The sequence below is a fragment of the Crotalus tigris genome, unplaced genomic scaffold (genome assembly GCF_016545835.1).
Source record: "Crotalus tigris isolate CLP2741 ecotype Arizona unplaced genomic scaffold, ASM1654583v1 scf7180000024281.4978605, whole genome shotgun sequence".
NCBI classification, from domain to species: Eukaryota; Metazoa; Chordata; class Lepidosauria; order Squamata; family Viperidae; genus Crotalus; species Crotalus tigris.
This window is the reverse complement of record NW_024100453.1, coordinates 2036757-2058759: the sequence shown is the minus strand read 5'-3', so window position 1 is coordinate 2058759 and position 22003 is coordinate 2036757. Positions and strand designations below refer to the sequence as shown.

Sequence of the window (22003 nt, the reverse complement as noted above, 5' to 3'; positions counted from 1 at the left end):
ACTTTCACTTTCTTCCAACACTTTCCTTGCATTGGCCAATCTCTCTTTTAAATTTATTTAAATATAATCATCACCTCTGGAGATTTTATCTGATCCCCATATCTAATTACAATATTGTCATGGCACAGCATCTTTGCCATTCAACAAGCTTTAACCTTTCTCATAAGAAAAGATTTAATTTAGGTTATGATATGTCCCTAAACAGACATTTGTCATATTGGGACTCTGTTATGAAGTTGCATGGTAGAAGGCACCTCTGTATAAATCCAAGATCATCTCTGCTGCCCTGAAACAATTCTGGTATTTGAGTTGCACAAATCCTAGATATGCAGTTTGCATCAACTGTAAATTAGTATGGAGAAGAGCAACAAAGATTATTAGGGGACTGGATGCTAAAATGTATGAAGAATGGTTACAGGAATTGGGTATCTTTAGATTAATCAAAAGAAGGACTAGGGGGTGACATTATCGCAGTGTTCCAATGTTTGAGGGGCTGCCACCAAAAAGGAGGGTCAACCTATTCTCCAAAGCCTCGAAGGCTGGGACCAGAAGCAATGGATGAATACTAATCAAGGAGAGAACCAACACAGAACTAAGGAGAAACAGAACAATTAATCAGTGGAACAACTTGCCTCCAGAAATTGTAGGTGCTTCAACAATGGAGGTTTTTCAGAAGAGATTGGACAATTATTTCTCTAAAATGGTATACAGTAGGATTTCCTGCTTAAGCAGGGGGTTGGACTAGAAAACCTCCAAAGTCCCTTCCAACTCTGTTATTCTATTATTCTGTTAAAGTAGCAATGAAGATTCCTCAGTAATCAAGATTATCTGAAATGAAAATACTGCCACACACAAATAGCAGCCTTGCTTGAAATTAAGTACCCTTTGTCACTGAAGCATTTCACATTTCCTTGAGAACTTCATGTGTAGCTTCAGATACTACCACTTTTATAGCTGCTTCTCCCTTATTTATTTGCACATTTGGAGCAGAAATTCTTTTATCACATTTTAATAGTTTTATCATGCTGGTGAACTTGCAAAAATATGTCTAGAGAGCAAAAAAGATAATTAATTAAAGGTGCCTATTAAATTATAATGTTTTGTAGCTATTGCTGTTTTGCCTTTTTATTTTTCAAAATGGAAATTAACATTATATTTCAAATGTCAAAAATCAATGCATGTAATACCTGGTTATTCCTGAAACAACTAGAAGAAATATCTTAAAGGAAAGGAATCCTTCTTACTGACCCCCCAAAAATAAGCCAAACAAAATAGGACATTTTTGCTATATATTTGAAATTTTCTTTTAACATAACAAGATTTAGGATCAAAATGGGTACTTTAAATATTTACAAAGATATTACAAATCCCACTTCCTGATGTCAATTTTTGTTACGGATGTGATTATGTGTATATATGTAATATATACATATAGCTGTATTGGAAACAAGAATAGCTTTGAGACAACGTTTTTCAATGTGGGGCAGAAGGAGAATTAAACCCAATTTATGTGCATCCTTGTGTATACCAGAATCCTATAAAATTATACAGAAGCCTGAAAAAGTGACAAAACTAGCAGAGATTAGAAAAGTGACTGTTTTCCTTAGAAAAAAGAATACACCCATTTCTGTTTCTTCTTGGAAACTGTTTCTAAACTTTGTTCTTGAGACAGAAAAAAAATGAACTTTTGACTTTCAGTTTTGCTAATTCATCTAGTTTGTTATTATAGAAATGGTTAGTACTTGTTAAGTTCCTAACATAAAAAGTTGAAACTGTAATTCTATTTTGTACTTTATTGTGCTAAACAAAGTTGAAAGTCAATGCTTTTTCCCCCCTCTTTGCTCTACACTTCTATTTCCCCCTTCATTCCTTTCCCTATAATTTTCCTATTATCTTTATTTTTATTTGAAAAAAAAGTATATAAAGAAATGGAAATACCCATGCAGGGATCACAACAGAATAAGTTCCAATCTGTTTGCATTGACAACCAACCAACTAATCAAAACACTCTTCTCTTCCATAATTATTAGCTGTTTTTCAACTAAGATTTGGTGTGTGTTGATTCCAGGCTTCTTCTTTCATGATTGAATGCTTTTTTTCCTGTTTTTATGTCAAATTTTAAATTCTATTTGCTTTTGCCTTGTTTTGTGCGTTGCACCAAGAAATAGCCCACTGATTGTGCCGACTTCTTTATCTGAGATGCTTAATCTGCCTAACTTGAAATGGACTTCTCTCACTTCCCCACTTCCAACTATATATAATCAAATACATTTCTCCACTTTCAAATTAAGAATGAAACTAAGACACTAGCTACACTAATCATTTATAGTCTGCCTATTATGATAAAAAAAGATTAATATTGCTTTCAAAACCTCTATCTTTGACGACTACATGGACATAACGGCATAGTTGTCTTGACTGTAATATTAAAGTGATTTGTCATTGTATGCCTGCAGAATACTATTTTTTACTTCTCATTCTAGATTATAGCCCTAAAATTTCTTTATAGATTCACATAAATACTACCCCAATCTGACCCTTTATAATCTTTCAGCATCAGCAAGATCAACTATGTACATGCATAAGACGTTAAAAAAAAATCATAGGTATAAGTAGTCTTGTGACAAGATCAGTTTAATGAACAAGTGTAATGCAGATATCAGTGAGAAATACCATATTTCTATTTCTGCATATAGGTGCTCTAAATATATGATGTAGGCATTTGTAAGGAAAGAAATCTATGGTGATAATCAGTGTTAAATTCCTTTTTTTGCGGGGGGATAGAGTTTAGCTAACCCCTTGTTCTTTTGCATTAGTCTAAAGGCACAAGAATCAGCTACCTATTATTCATACAATATAATATGTAGTTGGTTCTCCAAATTGGGAATGGCATGAACACACATTGAAGAAAGTTACTGAGAGATACTACACTTTAAAAAAAAAACCTTATGAGCTAATTTTAGTTGTCACATTCTTCACAGATTTCTTATCTGGGAGAGGTGTATGGTTGCATTAATTCCATGCTTGAGGCTCTTTTTTCTTTTAAGAGGAATGACTAAATTAAGGATAGCTAAATGTTTAAAAATACCAATGTATAACTGCTACCGGTATATCATTTCAACAAGTGACAGTTTCATAATAAAACAAAATCTGGCAATTTCATATTATCCAGTTTCTACATATTTCAAAATGCAGTTGTTGACTTGAGGCAAAGAAGACAATGATCTTGTGTTCATTTCTGAAAAATGTTTCTTAAGTTTTAACAGAAAACATTGATCCCTTTTCCCATAAAGTGCCCCAAATCTTTCCTCTCAAAGACAAAACTATTGTGATTTTGAAAATGAGGCATAACATTACTGGCTAGTTTCTTTTACAAAATTAATTTTTAAAAAATATTGTTGCTGCAGTAGTTATTATGAGGCAAGAGAGTAAGTTTATAATATACCATAAAGTACCTTTTACAGAAAAGACAGCTAACACATGGGTTAATGAACATTATTCTTATTTCTTCCTTCATCTCACAATCAAAGGCTTATCATTATGTCCCTTGTTTGGGTAATGTGATTGGCCAGCCTAACTTGTAAACTCATATACGTTAACATCTTACATAAAAATGCAGTTCATCAGAAGGTATGAAGTTGCAATCACCCATTCCTGTGATTTTTCAGAACACTGTTTTCTACCGCATCAGTTAATGAGGCATGTAATGAGTCCATCAACTATATGATTTCATATAACATATCAGATCTTGACTGTGTAGATGGTAGAATAATCTCCAAGGTACATATTTTAAGCCTGTCCTTCAATTTACTCCATTTGTAAATGTACATTGCATACAACTAAATACTTATGATAAAATGAAATCAACTTCATTACCAAGCAAAGGAACAATAATTTGAAACATGAAGATAATTTCAGAGTGACCTCAATGTACTTTGCTGGGAGGTGCAATTTTGTAGAGTTGCTTCACCAGCACTGCAGCTGATAGGAATCATTAAGATTTAACCAATCCATGCAGAACATTCAAAATCTAGTAGCATTGTGTATTAATCAAGGCAGAAAATTAACTTGCAGCTTCTTCATTCCATAGCTGGCTTTTAAGACAATAGGAGCTGACAGAAAAATCACACATTTATGATGGTGGCTTTTTCATGTGAAAAACTTAACACAAAGGCTTGCTCTGCTGAAAGCCAAACATGTGTTTAATGAAGCTTCCCTTTAATGCAAAATGGCTTATATAGGAAATTAAAAAAAGTGAGGATTTGTAGAAACACAGAAAGTGGAGCTGATATTTTATACACACATACAAACACACACACACACACACACACACACACACTCCTGTTTGCATCAAGGGAGGAAAAAAAAAAGACACATCCAAAATGATAGGGAGAAGCAGTCAGAAGGGATTAGAAAGCAGAATATTCCACCCTGCCTTTTGCTTTGCCATAGTAGGTTGCTTAAAAGGCAAGAATGTTCTAAAAACAGATGGCAGCAGATCTCTCCTCCGGCATTCAGCTCTGACCTGATTTCTCATTCAAGGATGAAGAGCTATATATGCTTTAGCCCATTACTCCTCTGAAGTAAAGTGGGGAACCAGTGTCCTTCAAACATCAAAGCTTTAGGCATTTTTTAGCTCCCTGCCCTGATGAGCTAAAATGAACTTAAGTATTCCAGTGCAACCTCATATACAAATTTATATTGTTCCTGAAAAAGATAAAAGGAGAACACAGCGCTAAATCAAGATAATATTCAAGTGACTCATTATTTCAATCCACTCTACTTTAAGATCAGGTTTAGACTCCCAAAGCTCCCAAAATCCTATACACAGATACAGGATTCCAAATTTGCATTCAGTGTTCCATGTGATCCTTAGAATATTATTGCTCCATTTCATCAAATTGCCAAGGTAGAAGAATATGGGCAATATTACAAGTAGAAATTTAGATTACAGCACAATCAGATTGAAATGTCTTCAACCACCCACATCAAATAAATGCATTGTTTTAAAATTTCAAAGGCAAAAAAGATTTGTTTTTTTTTTTTTAAAAAAAGACAAATACCTATGGGTCTACCATAAAACCTGCACTTCCCCTGCTTTTCTAAAGATAAAAAGTTAGAAGACGAAATATAATTTTCAAGGAAGAATTTTTAATAAATTGAGATTGATCTAGGACAGGGATAGGCAACCTTGGCTCTTTTATAATTCATGGGCTTCAACTCCCAGAATTCCTGAGCCAGCCATGCTGAGGGGAAAGGGAGAGGTTTCCAAGCTGAACAGTGCTGGCTCAGGAATTCTGGGAGTTGCTTCCGGTTTGTCACGCGGCTGCCATGGAAGGCTTGAAGACTTGCTCTCTCTCTCCTCCGTTCAGTTTTGCATCACTGGGGGGCCCTGAAAAGGGCCAAAAGTCACCCTGAAGAGGCGACCAGCAAGGAGGGGCTTTTGCTGGATTGCGGGAGAGCAGCAACTCTCCCGTCACAGCAGGCGATCCCTCCAAAGGACCGGCCATAGAAATATGGCTCGTCCCTAGGCTGCTAACAGCCGAAGTCTCATTACTATCTGGCAACTTCAAAGCAGCATGGACAGGACTGGGTGAGGTTTGCCTCTCTTACATCCTAATTACTTAATTACCTGCATAAGCTGCTAAAGTACTTTCCCCCCTGTGGTGAGGGAAGGGATTCTAGTGCTTCTAGAAACAGCAGCATATAACCACTTGGGAGTTTAAAACATTGGAAAAATACTGGGATCCTAATTGGAATTCTATTTCTTAAAATTGGTGGATTATAAGATTTGTAACTTTCTACTCTATTTTTTTTCTCTGATTTTCACTCTAATTACTATTGAAAATTTGGGGTTATTTCCTCTTAAAATAGAGGGGGGGAAACTAAAAAGATCCAACTAACTCTGAGACATAACCTGCTATTCTTCAAGAGACTTGTTGACAGCTTTAAAAATAGATAAGATATAAAGCAACCTTGAAACACCATCTGCAAAAACTCAGCTCAGCTCCCCATTTGGTGGACTTTCTGACTGTAAGTTTCTTTTTTTTTTTTTGAGCTTAATATACTACAATGGAAGAAGAACAGGAATGGATTTCTTCTACAGAGGAAGTACAGGAACAAATTCTTTGTATGCTAAAAGCGATGATCCAAACTTTACGTATAAGTCTGGATATGCAAATTCAAACTATGACTTAAACCAAAGAATTATTTATAAAGAATTCTATAGAGAAAGTGAAACAACTAAATGCTATGACAGAAGACTTAGATACTCAACAAATACAGACAATGGAAAACACAAAAAAGAAACTGATAATAGAGAACAAGGAAAGGACTTTTCTTATAAACCAGAAGGAATTGAAGATAAAAAAGAAAACCAGACGAAAGAGAAGATAAATACTTCAGGACAACTGCATTGAACTAGAAAAACAAAGAGACTACCAGCTAAATCAACTAGTCCTCTTAAGAAAACATTAACTAGATGCTCTTATCAACATCAAACAATATCCACAACAATACAGGGAGATTTTTTTGATGATTTAAAGGCAAAGATATGAAAAATGACCTGGTAGAGAAAAAAAGTAGAATAAGATTGAAAAAGATTGGGGTTTTGATCTATACATGAGATCTAAAATAGAATATATCTAAATGGATAGAATATGTATTCTGACACAAGATATTGTAACGATTTGAGATAAAGAAAATTTTGATCACATAAAATCTAGAAATATATTGAAATAAGAATATTATACTGTCTTATTAGATTGGTAAGATAGATGGTAGAATTTATATACAAGGTGTGTATTTTAAATACTAGAATGCATGAGGAATTGTGATAAAGAAATTGTGTTTAATTAAAAATCTGGAAAAAATAAATATTAAATTAAAATATTAAGGGAAAATTAACCATCAGGTTACTGATTGGCTAAAAGTTTGAATGTTTACAAATAACTAAGATTTGAATTTAAGATATTGTTATGAGTTGAGACAAAGGTTAAGTAAATACTAATAATTATATTTGTATATGGGTTTGTGGTACAAATGTTGGTGGTTTATTTTTATTTATTTTATTTTATTTTCTCTTTCTGGAAAGGAAGAAAGAAAGGAAGTAGAAGGAAGAAAAAAAATTATTAGCCCCAAATGTGAGATACGAGACTTAGAAATTGGGATCATTTAAAATCTGGAAATGATAAAGATTAAACGTTAAACTTAAATATCAATGGGAAATTAAAGTTAAGAAAAACTTACTAGGTTATTGTCTAAAAGGTGGAATGTCAAATTAATTAAGATATATATAGACTGAAGATTATTGATGAATATTAGAAAGGTACTTTTTGTTTGATTGATAGAATAAGAATAATGAAAAAAGATTTAGAGATTTGGGGAAAACTACAATTAACATTGTTAGGAAGGATTTCTGTGATCAAAATGAATATTCTACCAAAATTATTATATTTATTTCAGACAGCTCCAATAAAATTGTGAATTTTTTTTTTTGACAATTTAAACAAAATGATTAATAAATTTATATGGTTAGGTAAAAAAGCACAAATAAATGTTAAAGCATTACAGGATAACAGAAGTAGAGGTGGCCTTGGGCTTCCAAAATGGGAAACCTATTATCAAGCAGCAGGGTTGCTTTGGATTAGCGATTGGATAAATTTAAAAAATAAAAGGGTTCTAACAATTGAAGGTCATGATTTACAGGCTGGTTGGCATGGTTTTTTATGGGGAAAAGATAAAAAGTCCCACAAATACTTTTACAGGGACCAGATAAGAGATGCATTAATTTGGACATGGGAAAAAGTAAATAATAATAATAATAATAATAATAATAATAATAATAATAATAATAATAATAATGAATTGGTGCTTATACTTGATACTGCAATATCAAGTATAAGCACCAATTCACTGCAAGAAACAAACCAACTAATGTACAGCACAGCTGCAGTTATAACAGAATACCTGGGATGAAAAATCAACAAAGAAGAAAAACAAACAAATAGTGCACCAGAAAAATGGAAGGTTAGACTAGAAAATAAGATCAGCAAGTTAAGATCACATGCAAGCAAGCTAGAACAGATGAAAGAAAAGAAGCTGAAGAACAAGAAGACCAAAGAATACCTAATCAAGAAATACCGCTTAGAAACAAGGAAGATCAAGGAAGCAATGGAAATAATAAAGCAACAAATAACAGCTATAGCCAGGAAAATCAGTAGATATGAAGCTCGAATTGCAAACTATAGGCAGAAACTCCAATTTCAATCCAATCAGAAATGTTTCTACCAATCCATCAATGGAGAAACTACAAGGAATCAGTCAGTACCTGACAAGGAAGAAACAGTGCAGTTCTGGAAGCAGATATGGGATAACCCAAAGAAATACAACAAGGATGCGGCTTGGTTAAAAGAGGTGGATGCAAATAAAACAGAAGTTGAAATGAAAGAACTAGTAATAACAACAAAAATGTTAGAAAAAAGAGCAAAGAAAATCAAAAATTGGTCAGCACCAGGTGAAGATGAACTGCATGGGTTTTGGTTGAAACATCTAACTGTTATACAACCACTCATTGCCAAACAGTTCAACAATATACTACAAGGAGGAGAAATTGAAAAGTGGCTAACAACTGGGAAAACCTACCTAATAATGAAAAATCCAGCAAAAGGGGCAACACCAGGTAACTACAGGCCAATTACCTGCTTACCAACAACTTTCAAATTACTAACTGGTGTAGTAGCTGATGCAGTGCAATAGCATCTAGTTGAAAACAATCTCTTTCCACCTGAGCAGAAAGGAAACCGCCCCAATAGCAGAGGAACAAAAGATCAACTCCTAATAGACAAAATAATCTTGGAAAACTGCAAGAGAAGGAAGACCAACCTGAATGTGGCATGGATTGACTACAAAAAGGCATTGGACTCTCTGCCACATGATTGGATAATCAAGTGCCTAGAAATAACAGGAGTCAGTAGAAACATCAGAAAATTTGTGCAAAGATCGATGGCACAATGGAAGACACAGTTGCAGATCAATGGTGAGAGGCTGGGAGAGGTTAATATCAAGAGAGGAATATTTCAAGGAGATTCATTATCACCATTACTATTTGTTATTGCACTGTTTCCTCTGTCAACAATACTGAATAACTCAGGACATGGCTATCAAACATCAAAAACATCTGCCAGACTATCCCACCTCCTTTATATGGATGATCTGAAGCTGTATGGAAAAACATCATCTGAAATAGAATCGCTGCTCAACACTGTCCGTATATATAGCCAAGATATTGTAATGGAGTTTGGCTTGGACAAATGTGCCACACTTACTATCAAACAAGGAAAAATAATGAAAACTGAAGGAATCAAGATGCCCCACGAAAATAACATTAAGAGTCTGGATGAGGAAGAGTACTACAAATACTTGGGTATCCTTCAAGCTGACAACATCAAGCACACTGAAGTCAAGAAAAAGATTAGAGGTGAATACATCAAGAGAGTGAAGAAGATCTTAAAATCCAAACTCAATGGAGGAAATACCATAAAGGCAATCAACACCTGGGCAATCCCAGTCATTAGGTACACAGCTGGAATAGTGGACTGGACTCAAGCAGAACTAAAAGCAATGGATAGGGACAATGAATCAGGCACCACGCAGTGACATTGATAGACTTTATCTACCAAGGCAAATAGGTGGGCGTGGAATGCTACAAGTACATCAGATGGTTGAAGAAGAAAAAATGGCTTTGGAAGAATATCTGAAGAACAATGATGAAGATGCACTGAAATTAGTATATCAGGAAGGCTTACTAACTACTGGAGAGACCAAACTGGCCTACAAGAAAGACCAAATGAAGAACAGAATAGAGGCATGGGAAGACAAAGCACTACATGGCCAATACATGAAAAAAATAGCTGGGAAAGCAGATAATAATAAAACCTGGCAATGGCTAAGAGCAGGAAAATTGAAGAAAGAGACCGAGGGACTAATTCTGGCTGCACAAGACCAAGCCTTAAGGACAAATGCATACAAAGTCAAAATTGAGAAGACAGCAACAGACAGTAAGTGCCGCCTATGCAAAGAAGCTGAAGAAACAGTGGACCACTTGGTAAGCTGTTGCAAGAAGATTGCACAAACTGATTACAAGCAGCGGCATGACAAAGTAGCAACAATGGTGCATTGGAAGATCTGCAAAAAATATCATTTGCCTGTAAGCAAAAACTGGTGGGATCATAAAATAGAGAAAGTCATAGAAAATGATAAAATTAAACTGCTCTGGGACTTCAGAATTCAAACAGACAAGCACCTGCAACATAACACCCCAGACTTAACAATTGTCGATAAGAAAGACAAAAAAGTCTGGATAGTGGACGTGGCAGTGCCTGGAGATAGCAGAATAGAAGAGAAAGAACTGGAGAAGATAACAAAATACAAAGACCTACAAATAGAAATAGAAAGACTGTGGCAAAAGCAAGCAAGGGTAGTACCAATAGTCATAGGCTCCTTGGGTGCAATCCCAAAACAACTGGAGCACCACTTGAACACCATTGGCATTGACAAATTCGCTATTAGTCAATTGCAAAAGGCGGCCTTATTAGGAACTGCTTCCATCCTGCGACGATATCTGTAATACCATCAAACATCCACATCTGCCTATCCCAGGTCCTGGGTAAGGACTCGATAGGTAGACAAAATGCCAAATCCAGTCTGAACATCTGGCTGACTGTGCGATGATAGATAATAATAATAATAATAATAATAATAATAATAATAATAATAATAATAATAATAATAATGCACTACCTTGACGTGGTTGTGGGGCTTGTGTACTCTGAGGAAGATGAGAGCTATGCCAGAGGTTCAACCATACTGGACAGATCTCATCAGAGGAGTCAGACAAAGAGTGTCTCTCCCATAAAAAATATGGTGAGACGTAAATTTCAGAATGCCATACCGGCTCGGACGTCGCCCGGGTTAACAAGGTCCGCACTAGATATTGGAGTTCCTGGATATCTGGTGAAAAATGGGTTACAGGACTCAGGACTGTTGGCTGAGCAACCAGGGCCAGCAGCTGGAGAACTACTGGAAGAAAAGGTGTTTACCCGTCGCAGATACACAGTGATGGAAAACAAAGAAATAATGATCTGTTACTACAGATCAAGTCCAACAAGAAGAGGATATCTAAAACGAATGCACCAATTCTGGAAAGAACAACATCCAGAATCAGAAATAACAGAACAGAGACTAGCAGATCAACGCCGATTTATAACACGAAATAAAGTATTTACAGAAACAGAATTGGACGAACTGCAAAGGTTTACCCAGGGCAAAGAAATCAAAGCCTTACAAGAAGTAATTCAGAATGTAGAGGCAAACCAGGGGGAGTTGGCAGTGAAAGAATCCAGTAGAGATATACAACTGTTCTCATTTGGAAACCAGGCACCTCTTCCTCAGGAAGAACAAAACCCTCTAACTAAAGAAATAAAAGAATTGAAACAAAGAATAATTGAGCATCTAGAACAGCACAAAAACAACAGAATAAGGCTGCCTGCATTGAAGCTTGTTCCAAAGAAACAGCTAGCACAAGCATTAAAAGATGCAAATACTGCAATAGCAAGTATAAGCACCAATTCACTGCAAGAAACAAACCAACTAATGTACAGCACAGCTGCAGTTATAACAGAATACCTGGGATGCAAAATCAACAAAAAGAAAAACAAACAAACAGTGCACCACAAAAATGGAAGGTTAGACTAGAAAATAAGATCAGCAAGTTAAGATCACATGCAAGCAAGCTAGAACAGATGAAAGAAAAGAAGCTGAAGAACAAGAAGACCAAAGAATACCTAATCAAGAAATACCACTTAGAAACAAGGAAGATCAAGGAAGCACTGGAAATAATAAAGCAACAAATAACAGCTATAGCCAGGAAAATCAGTAGATATGAAGCTCGAATTGCAAACTATAGGCAGAACCTCCAATTTCAATCCAATCAGAAACGTTTCTACCAATCCATCAATGGAGAAACTGCAAGGAATCAGTCAGTACCTGACAAGGAAGAAACAGTGCAATTCTGGAAGCAGATATGGGATAACCCAAAGAAATACAACAAGGATGCGGCTTGGTTAAAAGAGGTGGATGCAAATAAAACAGAAGTTGAAATGAAAGAACTAGTAATAACAACAAAAATGGTAGAAAAAAGAGCAAAGAAAATCAAAAATTGGTCAGCACCAGGTGAAGATGAACTGCATGGGTTTTGGTTGAAACATCTAACTGTTATACACCCACTCATTGCCAAGCAATTCAACAATATATTACAAGGAGAAGAAATTGAAAAGTGGCTAACAACTGGGAAAACCTACCTAATAATGAAAAATCCAGCAAAAGGGGCAACACCAGGTAACTACAGGCCAATTACCTGCTTACCAACAACATTCAAATTACTAACTGGTGTGGTAGCTGATGCAGTACAACAGCATCTAGTTGAAAACAATCTCTTTCCACCTGAGCAGAAAGGAAACCGCCCCAATAGCAGAGGAACAAAAGATCAACTCCTAATAGACAAAATGATCTTGGAAAACTGCAAGAGAAGGAAGACCAACCTGAATGTGGCATGGATTGACTACAAAAAGGCATTTGACTCTCTGCCACATGATTGGATAATCAAGTGCCTAGAAATAACAGGAGTAAGTAGAAACATCAGAAAATTTGTGCAAAAATCGATGGCACAATGGAAGACACAGTTGCAGATCAATGGTGAAAAGCTGGGAGAGGTTAATATCAAGAGAGGAATATTTCAAGGAGATTCATTATCACCATTACTATTTGTTATTGCACTGTTTCCTCTGTCAACAATACTGAATAACTCAGGACATGGCTATCAAACATCAAAAACATCTGCCAGACTATCCCACCTCCTTTATATGGATGATCTGAAGCTGTATGGAAAAACATCATCTGAAATAGAATCGCTGCTCAACACTGTCCGTATATATAGCCAAGATATTGTAATGGAGTTTGGCTTGGACAAATGTGCCACACTTACTATCAAACAAGGAAAAATAGTGAAAACTGAAGGAATCAAGATGCCCCACGAAAATAACATTAAGAGTCTGGATGAGGAAGAATACTACAAATACTTGGGTATCCTTCAAGCTGACAACATCAAGCACACTGAAGTCAAGAAAAAGATTAGAGGTGAATACATCAAGAGAGTGAAGAAGATCTTAAAATCCAAACTCAATGGAGGAAATACCATAAAGGCAATCAACACCTGGGCAATCCCAGTCATTAGGTACACAGCTGGAATAGTGGACTGGACTCAAGCAGAACTAAAAGCAATGGATAGGCAGACCAGAAAAATAATGACAATGAATCATGCCCTTCATCCACGCAGTGACATTGATAGACTTTATCTACCAAGGCAAATAGGTGGGCGTGGAGTGCTACAAGTACATCAGATGGTTGAAGAAGAAAAAATGGCTTTGGAAGAATATATGAAGAACAATGATGAAGATGCACTGAAATTAGTATATCAGGAAGGCTTACTAACTACTGGAGAGACCAAACTGGCCTACAAGAAAGACCAAATGAAGAACAGAATAGAGGCATGGGAAGACAAAGCACTACATGGCCAATACATGAAAAAAATAGCTGGGAAAGCAGATAATAATAAAACCTGGCAATGGCTAAGAGCAGGAAAATTGAAGAAAGAGACCGAGGGACTAATTCTGGCTGCACAAGACCAAGCCTTAAGGACAAATGCATACAAAGTCAAAATTGAGAAGACAGCAACAGACAGTAAGTGCCGCCTATGCAAAGAAGCTGAAGAAACAGTGGACCACTTGGTAAGCTGTTGCAAGAAGATTGCACAAACTGATTACAAGCAGCGGCATGACAAAGTAGCAACAATGGTGCATTGGAAGATCTGCAAAAAATATCATTTGCCTGTAAGCAAAAACTGGTGGGATCATAAAATAGAGAAAGTCATAGAAAATGATAAAATTAAACTGCTCTGGGACTTCAGAATTCAAACAGACAAGCACCTGCAACATAACACCCCAGACTTAACAATTGTCGATAAGAAAGACAAAAAAGTCTGGATAGTGGACGTGGCAGTGCCTGGAGATAGCAGAATAGAAGAGAAAGAACTGGAGAAGATAACAAAATACAAAGACCTACAAATAGAAATAGAAAGACTGTGGCAAAAGCAAGCAAGGGTAGTACCAATAGTAATAGGCTCCTTGGGTGCAATCCCAAAACAACTGGAGCACCACTTGAACACCATTGGCATTGACAAATTCGCTATTAGTCAATTGCAAAAGGCGGCCTTATTAGGAACTGCTTCCATCCTGCGACGATACCTGTAATACCATCAAACATCCACATCTGCCTATCCCAGGTCCTGGGTAAGGACTCGATAGGTAGACAAAATGCCAAATCCAATCTGAACATCTGGCTGACTGTGCGATGATCCATATAATAATAATAATAATAGTTAGGTTTTCCCAGTTGTTAGCCATTTTTCAATTTCTCCTCCTTGTAGTATATTGTTGAACTGCTTGGCAATGAGTGGGTGTATAACAGTTAGATGTTTCAACCAAAACCCATGCAGTTCATCTTCACCTGGTGCTGACCAATTTTTGATTTTCTTTGCTCTTTTTTCTACCATTTTTGTTGTTATTACTAGTTCTTTCATTTCAACTTCTGTTTTATTTGCATCCACCTCTTTTAACCAAGCCGCATCCTTGTTGTATTTCTTTGGGTTATCCCATATCTGCTTCCAGAACTGCACTGTTTCTTCCTTGTCAGGTACTGACTGATTCCTTGCAGTTTCTCCACTGATGGATTGGTAGAAACGTTTCTGATTGGATTGAAATTGGAGGTTCTGCCTATAGTTTGCAATTCGAGCTTCATATCTACTGATTTTCCGGGCTATAGCTGTTATTTGTTGCTTTATTATTTCCAGTGCTTCCTTGATCTTCCTTGTTTCTAAGTGGTATTTCTTGATTAGGTATTCTTTGGTCTTCTTGTTCTTCAGCTTCTTTTCTTTCATCTGTTCTAGCTTGCTTGCATGTGATCTTAACTTGCTGATCTTATTTTCTAGTCTAACCTTCCATTTTTCTGGTGCACTGTTTGTTTGTTTTTCTTCTTTGTTGATTTTGCATCCCAGGTATTCTGTTATAACTGCAGCTGTGCTGTACATTAGTTGGTTTGTTTCTTGCAGTGAATTGGTGCTTATACTTGATATTGCAGTATTTGCATCTTTTAATGCTTGTGCTAGCTGTTTCTTTGGAACAAGCTTCAATGCAGGTAGCCTTATTCTGTTGTTTTTGTGCTGTTCTAGATGCTCAGTTATTCTTTGTTTCAATTCTTTTATTTCTTTAGTTAGAGGGTTTTGTTCTTCCTGAGGAAGAGGTGCCTGGTAATGAAAAATCCAGCAAAAGGGGCAACACCAGGCAACTACAGGCCAATTACCTGCTTACCAACAACTTTCAAATTACTAACTGGTGTAGTAGCTGATGCAGTGCAACAGCATCTAGTTGAAAACAATCTCTTTCCACCTGAGCAGAAAGGAAACCGCCCCAATAGCAGAGGAACAAAAGATCAACTCCTAATAGACAAAATGATCTTGGAAAACTGCAAGAGAAGGAAGACCAACCTGAATGTGGCATGGATTGACTACAAAAAGGCATTTGACTCTCTGCCACATGATTGGATAATAAGTGCCTAGAAATAACAGGAGTCAGTAGAAACATCAGAAAATTTGTGCAAAGATCGATGGCACAATGGAAGACACAGTTGCAGATCAATGGTGAGAGGCTGGGAGAGGTTAATATCAAGAGAGGAATATTTCAAGGAGATTCATTATCACCATTACTATTTGTTATTGCACTGTTTCCTCTGTCAACAATACTGAATAACTCAGGACATGGCTATCAAACATCAAAAACATCTGCCAGACTATCCCACCTCCTTTACATGGATGATCTGAAGCTGTATGGAAAAACATCATCTGAAATAGAATCGCTGCTCAACACTGTCCGTATATATAGCCAAGATATTGTAATGGAGTTTGGCTTGGACAAATGTGCCACACTTACTATCAAACAAGGAAAAATAGTGAAAACTGAAGGAATCAAGATGCCCCACGAAAATAACATTAAGAGTCTGGATGAGGAAGAGTACTACAAATACTTGGGTATCCTTCAAGCTGACAACATCAAGCACACTGAAGTCAAGAAAAAGATTAGAGGTGAATACATCAAGAGAGTGAAGAAGATCTTAAAGTCCAAACTCAATGGAGGAAATACCATAAAGGCAATCAACACCTGGGCAATCCAGTCATTAGGTACACAGCTGGAATAGTGGACTGGACTCAAGCAGAACTAAAAGCAATGGATAGGCAGACCAGAAAAATAATGACAATGAATCATGCCCTTCATCCACGCAGTGACATTGATAGACTTTATCTACCAAGGCAAATAGGTGGGCGTGGAATGCTACAAGTACATCAGATGGTTGAAGAAGAAAAAATGGCTTTGGAAGAATATCTGAAGAACAATGATGAAGATGCACTGAAATTAGTATATCAGGAAGGCTTACTGACTACTGGAGAGACCAAACTGGCCTACAAGAAAGACCAAATGAAGAACAGAATAGAGGCATGGGAAGACAAAGCACTACATGGCCAATACATGAAAAAAATAGCTGGGAAAGCAGATAATAATAAAACCTGGCAATGGCTAAGAGCAGGAAAATTGAAGAAAGAGACCGAGGGACTAATTCTGGCTGCACAAGACCAAGCCTTAAGGACAAATGCATACAAAGTCAAAATTGAGAAGACAGCAACAGACAGTAAGTGCCGCCTATGCAAAGAAGCTGAAGAAACAGTGGACCACTTGGTAAGCTGTTGCAAGAAGATCACACAAACTGATTACAAGCAGCGGCATGACAAAGTAGCAACAATGGTGCATTGGAAGATTTGCAAAAAATATCATTTGCCTGTAAGCAAAAACTGGTGGGATCATAAAATAGAGAAAGTCATAGAAAATGATAAAATTAAACTGCTCTGGGACTTCAGAATTCAAACAGACAAGCACCTGCAACATAACACCCCAGACTTAACAATTGTCGATAAGAAAGACAAAAAAGTCTGGATAGTGGACGTGGCAGTGCCTGGAGATAGCAGAATAGAAGAGAAAGAACTGGAGAAGATAACAAAATACAAAGACCTACAAATAGAAATAGAAAGACTGTGGCAAAAGCAAGCAAGGGTAGTACCAATAGTCATAGGCTCCTTGGGTGCAATCCCAAAACAACTGGAGCACCACTTGAACACCATTGGCATTGACAAATTCGCTATTAGTCAATTGCAAAAGGCGGCCTTATTAGGAACTGCTTCCATCCTGCGACGATATCTGTAATACCATCAAACATCCACATCTGCCTATCCCAGGTCCTGGGTAAGGACTCGATAGGTAGACAAAATGCCAAATCCAGTCTGAACATCTGGCTGACTGTGCGATGATCATAATAATAATAATAATAAAGTTGGAAGGGACCTTGGAGGTCATCTAGTCCAACCCCCTGCTCAGGCAGGAAACCCTACACCATTTCGACAAATGGCTGTCCAGTCTCTTCTTAAAAACTTCCAGTGTTGGAGCATTTACTGCTTCTGGAGGCAGGTTGTTCCACTGATTAATTGTTCTCACTGTCAGGAAGTTTCTCCGTAGTTCTAGGTTGCTTCTCTCCTTGATTAGTTTCCACCCATTGCTTCTTGTCCTGCCTTCAGGTGCTTTGGAAAATAGCTTGATTCCCTCTTCTTTATGGCAGCCCCTGAATATTGGAATACTGCTATCATGTCCCCCCTTGTCCTTCTCTTCGTTAAACTAGACATACCCAATTCTAGCAACCGTTCCTTATATGTTTTAGCCTCCAGTCCCCTAATCATCTTTGTTGCTCTTCTCTGTATTCTTTCTAGAGTCCCAACATCTTTTTTACATCGTGGTGACCAAAACTGGATGCAGTATTCCAAGTGGGGCCTTACCAAGGCATTGTAGAGTGGCATTAATACTTCACGTGATCTTGATTCTATCCCTCTGTTAATGCAGCCTAGCACTGTGTTGGCCTTTTTGGCAGCTGCAGCACACTACTTGCTCATATTTAAGTGATTGTCTACTAGGACTCCGAGGTCCCTCTCACAGTTACTACTATTGAGCATGGTGCCACCTATGCTGTACTTGTGCATTTGGTTTTTCTTGCCTAAATGTAGAACCTTGGTTTTTTCACCATTGAATTTCATTTTGTTAGTTAGTGCCCAGTGTTCAAGTCTGTCCAGATCCTTCTGTATCTTAAGCCTGTCTTCTGGAGTGTTGGCTATTCCTGCCAGCTTGGTGTCGTGTGCAAATTTGATGAGTTCCCCATCTATCCCTTCGTCCAAATCGTTGATGAAGATATTGAAGAGCACTGGGCCCAGAACAGAGCCCTGGGGCACCCCACTACACACTTCCCTCCATATAGATGCAGTTCCATTGAGAACCACACGCTGAGTACGGCCGGTCAGCCAGCTACGGATCCATCTGGTGGTGATTCTGTCTACCCCACATTTTTCTATCTTATCAAGTAGTAGGTTGTGATCTACTTTATCAAATGCCTTACTGAAGTCCAAGTAAATTATGTCCACAGCATTCCTCTGATCCACTAATTTTGTCACTTGGTCAAAGAATGCAATAAGATTTGTCTGGCATGATCTATTTTTGACAAACCCATGTTGGCTTTTAGTAATGACTTTGTTTGCCTCTAGATGTTCGTTGATTCATTGCTTGATTATCTTTTCCAGGATCTTCCCAGGTATTGAGGTCAGGCTGATAGGTCTGTAATTTCCTGGATCCATTTTTGTTCCTTTTTTGAGGATGGGAACTACATTAGCTCTTTTCCAGTCCTCTGGTAGTTCCAGGATCTTTGAAAAATATAGTTCAGTGGTTCCGATATCACATCTGCTTGTTCCTTGAGAACCTTGGGGTGTAATCCATCTGGTCCTGGCGATTTGAACTCATCTAGGCTGGCAGGTGCTCACTTACCATTTTCTTGCCCATCTTAACTTGTGTTTCTATTTTGTTTTTTATGGCACTATTTTTGATAGGTTGGTCTGTTTTTTCCCTTTGTGTAAAGACAGATGCAAAAAACGAATTAAATAGTTCTGCTTTCTCCCTGTTGCTTGTCACCTTCTTGCCACTTCCACCCACTAATGAACCAATCATTTCTTTCACTTTTTTCTTGTTTTTTACATGTTGAAAGAAGCTTTTTTTGTTATTTTTGACTTTGGTCACAAGCCTTAGTTCATTTTGAGCCTTGGCTTTCCTCACTTCATCTTTGCAGGCTCGGGCTATTTGCTGATATTCTGACTTAGTTATGTTCCCCTCTTTCCACTTTCTATACTTGTCCTTTTTATCTTTCAATTTGTCAGAGAGTTCTTTATGCAGCCATGCTGGTTTCTTTTGAGAGTTGTTGTTTTTCCTCTTTGTTGGTATTGTGCTAGACTGTGCTTTTATTATCTCATTTTTCATATGAAAATTCCAAATTGGTCCTCACCAATGGAGGCAATGATTCACCAAACACACTGGATAAAATAAAGATGATAAGGTATAAAGAATTATTAGACAATCAAGGAAATCTTAGATCAAGGGAGGAATTAAAAGAACAGGGAATAATTATTGATTGGTGGCCATATTTACAGATACAATCAAAATATAGCAAAGATATGGAAGAGTATGGAATAAGTCAGATACCACAGCAATTGGACAAAATATTGACAAGCAATGGAGGAAAATGTTTAACAAAAACCTATAAACTTTTATTACAAGTTGAATTGGAAGAAGAAATAGTAAAAGGTCCAATGATAGTATGGGCATGAAATATAGGTAGAAATATAGAATTAGATAAATGAGAAAGAGTATGGAACAAAAATTACAAACTACCGCTGTCAACTGCATACAAAGAAAACCAATATAAAATGTTCTATAGATGGCATTTAGCACCGGCGAAATTGGCTAAGATGTATAAAAATATGAATCTGGACTGTTGGAAATGTAAAAATAAAAAGGGAACATTTTATCATATGTGGTGGCTATGCCCCAAAGCAAAGACTTATTGGGAGCAGGAAATAACAAAAGAACAAATTGAACTTAAACCCAAAATATTCCTGTTAGGCATAATCAATCCAAAGATGGAAAAACAACTTCAATACATTATACACATAATAACTGCTGCACACATTGCATATGCGCAATGCTGCAAAAGGGAAAATATACCAACAAATGTAATGATTATTTACAAGATTCTAGAATGTGCTGAGATGTACAAATTTACTCTAGAAATAAAAGACAAGGAAGCTACAGAATTTTATGAGATATGGGACATATATTACAATTGGTTAGAATTGAGGAATAAAAAAGTATGAGAAGTAATGTAAATAATTGTAAATAAATGTAAGAGATATAAGACATAGTATTGTTAAGAAAAAAGAAAAATGTACTTTGTATTTTGTTTTTTGTAAAGAGAAAAATAAAAAATAAAAAAGAATAAGAACTGTATTGGTTCGAACATGACAGTAGATATTATGGAAGAAAGAGAGGGAATTAGTTGTTGTAATACTTTGAGATTTGTACTGATGATATTCAAATGTAATGGAATTACTGTGCTCAGCCGCCACACTACTTTTCAAATATGTAAATGTAATATTGTAAAATTAATAAAAAAAACCTTGGAGAAAAAAGGAATTCTGGGAGTTCAAGTCCACGAGTCATAAAAGAGCCAGGGTTGCCTACCCCAGATCTAGGAGAAGACCTTTTCCAAATATCTGATGAATAACTAACTTTCTGTAAAAGTAGAGCACTTCAAAAGTCCTTCTTCTGCAACTCCTATTATATGGAAAGCTTCAACATGTCTGGACAACTTAGTATCTGCAGAAGTCATCTCGCAAAAAGTCAGAGATTCCCAAACTTTCTCAGTTCATAACATTGTGAAGTACTTGTGTCTCAGTAATTTTTTCATGGAATACTCTTGTACGACTGGAGTGCCAGTGAAGAGTTTGGGAACCACATCTATAAATTATTTAAAGCCTTAAAGATTAACCCAATTTAGTATCTTAAATTGTGCTTACAAAACAATCACACTCTAGTGCAGATTTTTTAGTATTATCATCATATGATTCAGTATCTTACATTGATATCCCATTTTGACTGAGTTGAGATTTGAGATTTATTTATTTATTTATGAGACTTATATACCACTTTAAGTGCAAGCACTCTCTAAGCGGTGCACACCAGTAAGCAATGTATATATATATTTACATTGCCCCCAACAATCTGGATCCTCATTTTACCTACCTCAGAAGGATGGAAGGCTGAGTCAACCTTGAGCCGGTGAGATTTGAACCGCTGACCTGCTGAACACAGTCAGCTAAAAGTTGCAATATGTGTATACTGTATGTGTCTATGTAAGAAACTTTCTATATTATTTGCTAGTTACCTTATTCCTACTGAAATTAATAGATATAGCTCAACTACGATTAAGTAATTTGAGAAGGAGGGGGGAAGAATCCACAGGAAATAAATGGACATGCTTTCTTTCAATAGTTGGGATAAAGGGTGCCTAAAATATATGTCTACTTTATTCATGGTTATCATAATGTTTCTATTAGTATAATCTTCTGAACAGCCATACAAAAGAGAGGCAATTGTTCAATTTTATTTAAAGTAGTTAAGAACCTATACTTGATCCTGTTGATTTAAAAATTATAGACCAGTTCCACATGGACTATTTTTAGCCTAAGCTTCACCAATATATTGAAGCTCTCTTTCTGTCATCTCTCAGCTGTCTCATTATGTCATCTCATATAAAGCAAGGAGACTAAATGTTCATATTGTCTGACTGAATGAGGCTGAGATGCTGGCTTGACAATTGAATTCAAGTTGGTTTAGAAGGAGTTGTATTCCCCCAGAAA

At 36.6% G+C, this 22003-nt stretch overlaps 1 protein-coding gene across 5 annotated transcripts in view; it reads right to left on the bottom strand.

Moving 5' to 3' along the window:
• Window positions 1–592: 592 nt before the first annotated feature.
• The window catches only part of PTPRT (protein tyrosine phosphatase receptor type T), a 704411-nt gene continuing 683000 nt past the window's right edge, over window positions 593–22003 (bottom strand). For all 5 annotated transcript variants that reach the window (XM_039323711.1, XM_039323714.1, XM_039323712.1 and 2 more), the window contains one exon: window positions 593–4707. In XM_039323711.1, coding sequence (XP_039179645.1) covers window positions 4654–4707 — 54 coding nt within the window. In that variant the 3' untranslated portion in view covers window positions 593–4653. The remainder of the gene's footprint in view (window positions 4708–22003) is intronic.